General features: G+C 41.0%; 1 protein-coding gene across 1 annotated transcript; it reads left to right on the forward strand.

Annotated features, from left to right (window-relative positions):
• Positions 1-417: 417 nt before the first annotated feature.
• On the forward strand, positions 418-3,936 carry MMP7 (matrix metallopeptidase 7 (matrilysin, uterine); the record flags this gene model as incomplete). Its single annotated transcript, XM_009710209.1, has 5 exons — positions 418-525; positions 1,057-1,280; positions 1,387-1,535; positions 3,117-3,242; positions 3,775-3,936. Coding segments are annotated over exons 1-5 (769 nt in total), but the record flags the coding sequence as incomplete, so codon positions are not given.
• Positions 3,937-12,572: the final 8,636 nt, after the last annotated feature.

The following is a 12,572-nucleotide window of genomic DNA, read 5'->3' on the forward strand; positions in this document are numbered from 1 at the left end:
CAGGCTGTCTGACCAAAAGGCTGCTGCCGAATGCCTTTGTGTATAAGGAGCTTGGGCGAAGCACAGTAAGAAGTGATTATACAGTAACTGTACTGATGAAGTGATGAAGTTACAAAAAATTAACTTCCCTATGACCCTGTGGTTTCACTACTGGAATAATATGCAAAGAGCAAGCCAAAGCTGGCTGCCAGCTGTGACATGACATCAACAGGGAAGTCAAAGGAAAGATTTGTTTACCATGCTTTCATTTACTTCTTAGAATAGTGATGACATTACATTAACACCACCAAAAAGTGAGTCACGTGTAATTGCCACTTGGAGCTATCAGGATCTATATAAGCACTTTAGTTGTCGTCTTGGGAGACAGAAGGTCAAACCTTTTCTGCCGTAACAAGGCTCCTTGGCAAGCTGGGCACTATGCAATACCTCCTACTTTGTGCCACCATTCTCCTACCTAAGAGTCTTGCTTTTCCAGCACAACTTAAACCTGAATCATCGAGCAACACAGACTTAGAGAATGTGAAGGTATGTTACCAGGGGAACAATGTCACTGCATTATGAATAACCTGATCTTTGATTCAGCTTCTATATTCTTTTCCTATCTGTTTATATTATCTTCTTATCTTACATTACAACAACAGTTTTTGCAGAGGTGACATAAAACAATTTAAACTTGCTGACTAGCTTAGACATCCTAAGTCTAACTTAGACGAGGTTGCAACCGGTAAATAAAGGGGAGCATGCCATTTTTAAAACGTCTCAAAAATATTATGTAGAGTACATTGGAAGGCTGCAGATTTGAATGTTCAGTAAACTGTATTTACGTAAAATGATTGCTTGCTTACAGTATTTCACTGGTACTGCAATTCTTTTCATATATGCTAATCTATACTACAGAGAGAACAGCATTTGGTAAACTGAAATGGGAAGAAAAAACACATCTAAAACTAGCCATGACTGCAGGATGATGAAACAATTCAATATCAAATGTAAAATGCAATTACCAAAAGATCATAGATATACATACTAATTTTTATTTTCGTTTTCTTCTTCGAGGCATACCTCGACAAATTCTTTCCACTTTTTACAAAAACACAAAGCCTAAGCTTAGAAGAGAGGATTAAAGAAATGCAGAGGTTTTTCCACCTGACTGTAACTGGAAAATTAAATGCAGAAACAGAAGAAATAATGAAACAGCCCAGATGTGGAGTTCCTGATATAGCAGATTACAAAATATTTCCTGGAAGTCCAAGATGGAAAAAGACACATTTGACTTACAAGTTAGTGACATTTCAGTTTTTATGGGGAAAGGGGTTGCTTTGTATTTAACTGCGTGGGTTTCCTTCACACCCTAAATGACATTAATCTGTTTCCTTTTGCTGCCAGGATTGTCAATTATACACCTGATCTACCCCCAAAGAAAGTGGATGATGCAATTAGAAGGGCTTTTATGGTATGGAGTGATGTGACTCCACTGCAGTTTGAAAGAGTATTCAAGAGACCTGCAGACATTGTGATTAGATTTGCACGTTGGGGTGAGAATATCTGTCATTTTTAAAATGAAATGGTCCATATTTGACTCAAAGCATGTATTTTTATAGCCACAGCTTTAAGAAAGAACAAAGAGTTTTCAGTTATTCTGAAGTCTGCATAAATTCTATCTTCTCTTTATCATGCTACCAAATTTATATGTTGTGATTCAGTTTTACACCTATGAAACCATTAGAAAATCCTTTCAGAGTTACAGGTGTGAAATGGAGGGAAAATCCAGCTCCAGAATAAGACACCTAAATTTAGATGTTCAAAGCTCTGTCTGCCTTAACAAATAGTGCAAACTAATGGGAACAGATCTGTAGAGCAAACCAGCTGGTTCTGAAGATCCAGTCTCCACAGGCTGGATGCAGGCAGGTTCAGGTAGATTTACTTTGGTCTACATCTAGTCTGGTTCCCTGGCCTAAACAGTCTTTGGCAGCTGGGGTGCATTAGGTTTGGCCATAGAGAGTATCTTCTGGTTGATTTTATTCTAGAAGGAGTCCTGTTGGTGCACTCCAAGATTGCACCAAGTCGCAAGCCAAAGAATGGTATATGCGGGTGACAAGTAGAGTCGCTTCAGAAGATCACTTCTGATCCAGACTAACGCATGAATGTAGCCATACCTTTAACTTGTGCCTGGCACCTAAACTGACTCAACTTAGCCAAACTAAATGCCTACTTTAAGGTTAGCTGACTTGTTCTCTAGATCCACTGACAATATTTACTAGATCTCCATTGACCATAAGTGAAGATCAGACACCTGGCTTACAAGTAGCTGACTGCATATAAACACCAAAATGTCCCAAGCTCATGCTTCACTGATGGCAAGCATATTATGTTGCCATGAAGGATCAAGTAACGTGCCAGTCAAAGTGAGAAAGGATCCTGCAAGCTGGAATGAGTTTAATTCCCTTGGCATGCACTTGGACTAGGTCTCTTCTGCCTGTGTTAGCACTGCCTCAAGGTCCATCCACATCGTCTGGGGGAAAGGACACAGAATGGCATTTGAGTCCTCAAATATTCCTCAATCAAGTCAGAGGCTCACTAAGGGGTAGGGGGAAATTTTCAGAGCTGGTGCAAATATACTATCCTGTCAGCTCTGGCACTCGAGCTAGGAAACAGTAACACTCCACGTGCACTGTGACAGAAGCAGGTAATAGACCATACCCCAAGGCTGCGGACAAATGAACTTAGCTCTTCAGGAACATGGCTATCTATCCCAAATCATTGTCACATTCAGGTGCTTATAAAGTTGTCAAGCATTAAGAATTTATTCTGAAATAATCCCTGATTGCTGCCTCAGAACCACATTTCTGACAAAGGCTCAGAAAAAATGTTCAGCTCTTTTTGAAACATGCAGCAGCCTGAATTATCAAATACAAGTTTTGAACTGAAGTCATGAATTTGAAGAGTGTTTCCTAAGCCTTGCTCCTCGTTTTTACAACTTTGCTGCTAACATAGGAATTTTTTTTATGGATTGGTAATGAACAAAACTAGCACAAACAAGCAACATGCTTCAATTTGCTGAATTTAAACAGTACAGCTGATGTCATCTGATGTCATTTATTTATTTTCAAATGCAGAGCATGGTGATGGATATCCTTTTGATGGACGAGGTAACACACTAGCTCATGCGTTTGCACCTGGAGAAGGGATTGGTGGAGATGCTCATTTTGATGATGATGAAAGGTGGTCAGAGTTCAATCGAGGTAAAACCCACATGTGTGTATGAAGGGGAAAGCTAAATATTGTACATATTAGAAGAACACAGCCATAGCAAATGCTTTCCAGAACTGTTCATGCTTTGTTACCATTTCAGGATCGACATTTCTGTTCTTTTCAACTACCTTTCTAAGTACTTGTGCTTCATTATCATTAACAGCTACATAATGCCTGTTCTGTCCATATTTTAAAGCACATTTCATAGGCTAAACAAGGACTATAAGCCTCTATTTTCTACATAAATTATGAAAAGGTAAAATGACTTGCTTGTAGGAATAAGGTTAACTAAAGGCAGAGTTGGAAAGAGACTCAGGGTCTCTAGATGCGTATGCAAGGGGTCAGTAAAGTTTTTATTAAAATATTATAGTTACATGAGAAAGGTCAGTAACAACCAATCAAAACTCTGAGGTTTCATTCCAAGGGAATAAAAGATACAAATTCTCCTGCTACTTCGATTCTTTGTATGCTAAAAAGAAATGCCACACCTTTAACATAATTTTCTATGCTTCTGTGCTGCAGAAGTTAATTTGTTCCTTGTTGCTGCTCATGAATTTGGCCATTCTTTGGGACTCGCTCATTCCAATGTCCGTGAAGCTCTGATGTACCCTATGTACTCATACGTGAACCCAGCAACCTTCAGACTTTCAGAGGACGATAAGCGAGGAATTCAGAAGTTATACGGTAAATTCATTATGAGATTTGATTTCCAAGACAAAACCTACGGTGGTACAGGTTTCACTACTCTCCCTGATTGCAAAGGCCTCATCATATTACCACAGAAAAGAAGGGGAACAAACTTGGGCAAACACATTCCTGTATACTATGTCCACTATGTTTCTTCTGTAGCGTGTCCCCACCGCAACCAAGAGGTGACGGAGCAGCAGTGCAGCGGCCTGGCGCACTGTCTTTCTGCACACCTACATACTGCCAAACAAATCCTGTGGACCTTGCTCTGCAAATGAGCTGTTTCACTGAGTGGGGCTACTGGCAGGGAAATGAGAGATATTGTGCCACTTACCAAGTCAATGGGACAGTTCAGTGAAGGCAGAAACTACTCAGCAGTAGGAGTGAAGCATAACCAGAATTGACCCCATGGGGTAAACTTTGCCAGGTTTGCTTTTCTTTAGGCACCACCTTCCTCAGGGCATGCTAGAGGAACACTAGGAATAAAAAAACCCACAGCTGTCTGCATTGTCCATTTCCAGTACAGTCTCTATGTTTTGTGCTTCTTTCCCACAGGGAGAAAGTCATCAAACTTTTGAAGAGCTTCAAAAAGACCAAAGAGTTCACATCTGGTTGTACTGGTGTTCCAAAACAATTTTAATCCTCTAGCTAATTAAAGTGGTAAACTCCTGGACTGCACTTTCTCTCCCTGAATTTTTATATTGATTTATTTGCACTTTATACAATCTCACTTAACAATTAAAAAAAACCCAAACTCGTATACTCTATTGTCTAATGTTTTGTTGGTTTTTTTTTCCTTCTGGCATTTCACTGGGGGATTAAATGACTCCTGCATGTGTGACAGACAGACAGACAAATACTTTTCTGAATAGAGGTACAGGTAAATAAAGAGCCTGTGTGCATTTACTGCTGGAGTTAGGAACCTTGTTCCTGGCCTGCTTTCAGTTCCCATGCATGTCCTGGTCCTTCTCAGAATCAGAGTGCACTTCCCATATGGCTCACACACAGAGGAGAAGGCCTCCACAGTGCTTCCTTCAGCATGGGCTGGGATGCTTTCCCAAAGCAAACAGCTTTTTAACTTCATGTCTTCTCTGGCTTGCCAGAGAAGCAGGTTTGAGAAGTAGCAGACTAGGATTCCCATTGTCCGCTGTGATAGTCAAACACCTCTCAGGTATTTTTAAATTTAAAAAACAAAACAAAACAAAACAAAACAAAAGAGGAATTCCCCTTCCCTCCTTTGGAAGACTAGTCCCACATTACCAGAAAACAAACCCAAGCACAGACAGGCATAACCCTGGAAACACTAGGATGACCTCCTGGTTGCTGGAGCTGGCCAGTTGTCCTGGGGGTCTGAGCTGCTCTCTGCTGCAGGGTGGGATGCCTGTCTTCCTGCCACAACTGAAGAGCTGAAATGACATGGGAAAATGCATCCATGTCTCTCAACTCCAGGAGAAAATGGCCATGCCTTCCTGGCTCCCTGAGCAAAGCATCACCTGAGAAACTTCAAAGTCTCCACTGGGCTTAGTCCTTGGAGGTTGGGAAGGATGTGATGACAACAGTTTACTTTGCACACAGGCACTGGTCTACAAACACTGAGGCTTTTTTGCATATTTAGCGTAAACTCCTATGAGACCAATGGTTTCTCCATTAGGAGTTTTTTGTGTTCCCGGACGGGGAGAGAAGGCTTCTTCTGCCTCAACACATTTGCCAAATGTGCACAAAGGTCTAGTCTGTCAAAAGGTTGACAACATTTCCCAGCCTTTATCCAAAAGCCTTTTCCAGTTAAAGAGCTGCTGCCTGGTGATGCAAGGACTCTGAGTCAACATACAACTGGGAAAAAGTTTTGCTCAGCCCCAGGTTTGGTGCAGGACACCTGAGAGAAGGAAGTCTGTTCATGGGCAATGTGGGATGCAAGAAAGTGGTGGCATCTTTTGCAATTCAAGGGCCAGGTGGAAAGGAGGAGAGGCACTCTTAATGTACCTATACTCAGAAGACTCATGTCCTGCTCTCTCAGCCAAACTTGAACATTTCCTAGGATAGCATCCAAAGACTAATACACTTCCCAAGGTAGCTCTAATTCCCAGTCAAGTTTCTGGGTACCAACTGATCTCTGAGGTTTGCTCCTCCTGGCTCCCTGGAGCTGGAAGGGATGTGAAACAAATCGTAAGGAATGAAGGTCAATTCCTTTCTGTCACATTGGGAAACTACATCTCCCTTCCTTCCTTCTGACCTCTTCTGATCACTCCCTTCCTAGCTGACACTTTACCTTTGAGGTACTGCATCAGAAAAAGGATCTTCACCATCCATGGGATCCCCACTGCTCTGTGATTGCCTTGGAAGCAATCCATAAGGAGAGGGAACAACCAGCTAAAGAGGGGAGGAGAGAGAATTAGAGCTCCAGACCTTCCAGATAGACAGCAGTTTATTCCATAAAGAATTCCTGTTAGTCCAGTCCACCTGACCTAATATCTGCTGCAAGAAGCAGCACCAGATGGCAGGATGGCTGAAATAAGCCACTGACATCCAGAGTGTCAAGGATATGTACAGGTAGGGTATGAAGCATGGTTCCTTCAAGTGCTTCCCCCTCAGAAAGGTTCCTCATCTCTGATAAGACAGAAATTTGAAAACACTTCCATTTGTTACCAGCCATTTCTTCCACACGAAGCTCAAAGATGAAGTAGCTAGTGCTAAGTGGATATTATGCTGAGGGCACAGGTGTCTTGACGTATGAGAAATACGGGAAGTCCCAGAGTAGAGGGTCAGATCCCAGACGGCATTGACGACTATGCAGAATGGGACTAGCGAGCTCCACGGCCTGTGTGGATGCAAGACCAACTTGGGTCAACCTGGGAGTCCTGGAAAGATGCAATGTTGACAGAATGTACCCTGTTCTCTTGGCCAAAGTCCACCCAGGGAACATAGCACAAAACAGAGACACACCATGCTCTTTATTGAGCTCAAGTTACTCACTAGTGCTTCTTAAAGAGAACACAGGCATAGAAGACAGATGTCATCAGAGGAAAGACTGTGCAGAAAGAACCATTCCTAGGGACACATGGGTCAATCCATGCACCATGCTGAAGGAAGCACCGTACTGACAAACGAGGAAGGCATGAGAACAAATACTTGACTGGAAGTAGCAGGTCTGTTTTCTAGCGTACAATTAATTTCTGTCTGAACTGAGAGGAATGGGATAAAACTCCAGAAGTGTATTCCTAGGAAGACTGTCCTGGCAGTGGGACACATCTGGGAGACAGCTTCCAGCGAGCACACGAGCTAACCTGCAGCAAGGCCAGCACAAGGTGGGAGTGAGGCACCCTGGTGTCTTGAAGGAGGAATCGCCGAGAGGCAGCAGCACTCAGCTAGCATCCCCACAGCATCTGAAATAAAGTAGGAGCCAGGATTTTTGTCCTCACCACTGCTGGGCTGTCAGCAGCATCTTGCCTGTTACCGAGCTTCTGTTGCGCTTCCATTCGCATACAGGACCTCTCCTTTGGGGAAGACGGCTGCCACTGGCACACCTCATCCTGCTTCCTAGATGTGCACATTGCAATATCTGCCTCCATCTAGTGGTACAGCTAGGCAAACTGCACTGGCTTTACACCCTGTCGTAAAGTGCACTTACCTGTCCATAAGCCCACAGCAGTTACTACCATACATCCCACCTTTAGGGGAAACTAAGGACAAGAGCAAATTTCGCAAGGGTGCTGTTGCCTTTTCCTTCTCCGCTTTATTCTACTGCATTCTCTGTAAGTTTTTTACATGCTCTCTCTAGTACACATCTGAGGACATCCAAGTGCATAGCATCTGCTCCCTCCTCTTCCATACAGAATAAATGGGTAATCACATAGTATTTTGTTTTGGTAGGGCTTTGAATTTTTGTTTGCTTGTACTATTGTTCTTTTAAATAAAAATGGATTTAAATGCAGCTTTGTTGTTGAGGTATGAGAGACTCGATTTCAACAAGCAGCAAAGGAACTCTCAAATGTGTTCACATTTCTGATGGGTCCTTAGATCATCCACATGTAAAGGATAAGTTTTACTCCTGTTTTAAAAAAGTCATGGTTACTACCCTAGAGAAGCTATTATTGGGACTTACCCAGTCATTCAGGTATCCTGAGCCTACTCCATCAAACACAGAGCGATATTCTGAGAGGGCAAAGACAATGTACGTGTGATAGAATTGTGCACAAGAGGTGCACGGGACCGGTAGGAAAATATTAGTTTTAATTCACACTACACTATTGATTCCACTTCATCTGCTGTCTAAAAAAGTTTAAGACAAAATACACGCTTGGATAATTTTAATTGTACTATTCATGAATTTTTCTTTCTTTTAAGAAGTGCTTTCAAATATAATTGTCTTATATAAATTTATCTGTCCATATAGATGTATGTACAGATTAGAATTGATTAGTACAAAATGAAACAGTATCAGAGGTTAGTTATTTTGTTCGTCTGAATAAAAGCCCAGTGCTATGCTCTAGCTTTATTTCATTATCTAGATTTTAAATATTTATTAGTTTATAAGGTTTTGAAACAGTTTGTATGTCCAAAGACATAAAAAAAAGTGATGACGCTTGTCATTTCCTAAGTCATCAGAAATACTGCAGGAAGAGTTCTCGTCTCTTCTCATCTCTCTTCGCCAAATACAGCAGGAACAGCATTTTATTCAAAGTACTAGCATTTTCTACAGTTTAAACACATACCGTTTTGATGTAAGCAGGACCAATCCCCCTTTTCTAGTCTTAAGTCACTGCTTTTTCCTTTCATGTTAATCTCTTTATATAACATCCTTCCTTCTTTTTAGATATTTTTGGATTTTTTTTTTTAATCACTATGTCTGCATTGTCTCCTCTTCTCCTTGGTGGTTATAACAGTGTTTGGCTATGCTGGGGTAATGCACATTCAAATACAACCTCAGTCCATCCTTTCCGTCTACGATTTCTCCTACCCAGCGAGGGAAAAACATCTTTAATCCAGAGCTTCTCTGTGAAATGCGTGGTATGATGTCCTTGGGATTAGTATGTCCTTGGGATTAGTTTCTTCTGGAATCCTGGAAATGCAAACATTTAATTATACAAAGAAAGCCAGGAAGAAGGGCATAAGGACATACTGGGCATAAAGACACTTTCATTTATCTTTTAATTTATTAATTTCCCCAACAAACAGCCTACCAAAAAGAGAAACAATAGTAAAAAAATATAAAGGCAGTGCATCAGGAATTGAGACGGCCATTCTGACATTGCGAGGATGGACAATGAGTACTAGATAAAACATCTATAATTAGCGATAGGACGAGAGGAAATAGTCTCAAGTTGCGCCAGGGGAGGTTCAGGCTCGACATTAGAAAGAACTTCTTCCCCGTTAGAGTTGTTAGGCATTGGAACAGGTTCCCCAGGGAGGTGGTGGAGTCATCGTCCCTGGAGGTGTTCAAAAAACGTTTAGATGTGGTACTTCAAGACATGGTTTAGTGCACATGGTGGCATCAGGTATACGGTTGGACTTGATGATCTTTGAGGTCTCTTCCAACCATAATGATTCTATGATTCTATCTCCAGGCAAGAAATACACCTTTGTTTCGAGTTCTCAACTACAGGAAAACGGTCCTCCAACACACGAAGAGACAGTAAGTCCAGCCCTAAAGTTTATATGGCAGCCTGTAACTCTTCATTTTCTGTATCTTCATGTCTGAGACCAAAGAAATAAAAAATAGAGGTTTTGCCACGAACAGTGCATGCTCCCAGAGCTTTGTTTTGCTTTGCAGTCAGATATTTCTGCACACAGTGTTAACAGCGACAGCTCAGTGGAGCTTGTCTCATTTCACCACATTAGAATCCACTTCACTTCCAAAAGGGCCATCATTCTTCCGGAAATTCCTTTTATTTTATCAACCGAGTACTTAAAGTTTACATGGTTCAAATACTGTCTGGACAAATTCATGGAGGAAAAAAATCCATTAAAAGATTCCTCATGAATCCCTACCTCATGGACTTCCTGACCTACAAATTACAAGAAGCTAATATCTTTTTCTTGGGAATTGCTACTGTATGTTTGTCCTGTTATTATATTCTTGTCTAGGTCATCCTTATGGGGGATCAAGCACTGAGCTACATAGATATTTTTTGGATCTAGTACAGCCGTCCTTATGTTTGACTTTTTTTTTCCTTTCTACAGGATATATCCTTAAACCCAACCCACTTTTCCAAGCTTTGCAATCTGCCCAAGTGCTCTCTCTTACACTTCTTTTGTAAGGTTATTTTGCCAACCCTATCTTCAACTGGCTATTTAATAACTGTCTATCTCACTGCTTTCTGAGTATTTCTCCTTTTTTTTTTTTCCTCATTCATATATAGTTCCATCCAGGGCCCGTTTTCCTTCTCAGATGAATAATAAAAATATATATTTGCCTTTACTGGCTGCTGTTCCTAAGAGAAACAAGGATACTGTCCTTGGCACTCTGTCCCCTGTGATGCATTCAGATCCAGGGAAAAACCCTGTCATCAGGCAGCTGAGCTCCCACCCCAGCTCTGTGCAGGAACTTGGCTTCACACAAAGGCTCCTGCTGTTTCAGGTTTTAATTCTATAATGGGGCTTAATTGCTACATACTCTAGACGATGGCCAGCAATACCTGGTATTAACAGGGGAATAAGATCTCTGGAGAATGAATTTAATGACATCAGCAGCAATTCCAGCCTTAGCTACCACAGGTGAAAAGCTCACAGATATGGGACAGGAAAGAGTTGATGAGATGCAAACGTACAACGTATGGCCTGTCACAGTACCATCCTCTTGACTTTTCCTTGATAGTGCTAACTGGAAATTTCATCCAATTTGAAGATGCTTTTTTTTTCTGTTTTTATAAAATTATACCTTCAACAAAACCCGCCTCAAACAGGATGTTCTTAATGGTATCATAATTATGTTTTCAGTTTCAGCAATGTCAATCTGAAGTAGCTCCATTGATGTCAACGGAATTATTTTGGATTTATCTATAAGAGTAAAAATGCTAGCAAAAGACTAGAGAAAATATTATCTGTTTTGATTATTGTTACAGCAGGAACCACCACAAGCCAGAGAACTACAGATAATCACTGTTTATTGGAAAAGACTGAGGAAAATTATCTGGGGGTGGAAATTGTTACTGTTTTCTGTCAGCCCAAAAATAAAGTTCACAGGCAATAAAACAAGCAGCACGGAGAAAAGCAGCAGGCTGCTCAGGGATATAGGAAAATATGGAAGCCCATCCATATCAGAAAAAGAGAAAACACTAGAGGTCTTCAGCTTGGCCGCATGAAGTGATCTGACAGAGCTAATATCCTGAGTATAGTGAGATATCCACTATTTCTTGTAACTCAAAAAGTAAAGTACTCCCAATTAAGCGTTATGGGAGATTTTAAACGAAGAAGGGTGTACTTTTTTTACACAGCAAATAACTCAGTTGCAGAATTCATTAACATAGGATATTCACTGACAGTGGAGACCCAAATTCATAAATGGAATTTGGAAGGTTTAGACATATTTCTGTAGCCTAACAGCTATTAAACACGAGGCCGTGGTGGCAAATGGTGGCTCACTGTCTTGCTGAATATCAAAGGAAGGATCAATCTAAATTTAAATCCTGCTATAGGCAAAATGAAACACCTTGTTTGCAAAGCCAAGAATTGTTAACTTCACAGTTTAATCAAAGAATGACTATTATTCCAGATGTAATTATTATAGAAAAAAAAAGGGGGGGGGGGAGGAAAAGAAATAAAATAATATTAATACAGAAAAAGTCTCAATAATGATATAGCCAAAATGATTAGCACGCTTCCTACTACTTATCCCTTTCTCTGCTGTCGTACTCACCCTTCCCCAGCCCCTCTGTAGCCTACAGTTCTCGGCGTCAGTCTGAGGGGAGTGTTACGGTGAATTGCCAGTGTCCCAAGTCCTTCCCAGGAGTTAATGATGTTGTTGATGGTTTCTCTCCCTTCACTCTAGAGCTCACCTTTTGTTGTGCTAAACAAAACAAATTGTATTTTTAGTAAACATTCCAGTTTTCTACTCAATCCGCTGAGTCCTCTCCCACTCATCAACATCCTTTTTAACCTGTAGACCCCAGAAATGGATATATTTCAGCAGTCATTTATAATGTCAAATAAAAGGGTGAAAAAAACAGAAAACCCGCATCAACCCCTCCTGCTGCTTTCTCAGACATCCTTATATATGTACTTAAGGACTGCATCAAACATTTTAGTTACTGTCTCACACTGGAAGATCATGTGCAACTGGTTATCCACCAAGATTTCTAAGTTTTTTTCATAATCATTGTCCCACCAGTTAGGAACATCATCCTGCCCTAAAGGCCATGTCAAGGTGAAAGGGATCTGTGGTACTACTATGGGCTTTCTCTAGATGGAGCTTTGCACTCAAAGCAGAGATATCAAGGAGCAAAGTAAGGTGGTGCTGAAAAAACAGTCTGCATTCAACACCAATCTACCCAGTACAGGCATGAATTACCGAATACAGTATATTGCCAAAAGCATTTTCCCATTCCATTAACTGCTGTTTGTGCAAAAATTCTGAAAATAAACTGGAGCCTTTAATGTTAAATATCTTTTATTTTCAATTACAGGACAGTGTCATAGCG

The sequence above is a fragment of the Cariama cristata genome, unplaced genomic scaffold (genome assembly GCF_000690535.1).
Source record: "Cariama cristata isolate BGI_N322 unplaced genomic scaffold, ASM69053v1 scaffold5321, whole genome shotgun sequence".
In the NCBI taxonomy this organism is placed as follows: domain Eukaryota; kingdom Metazoa; phylum Chordata; class Aves; order Cariamiformes; family Cariamidae; genus Cariama; species Cariama cristata.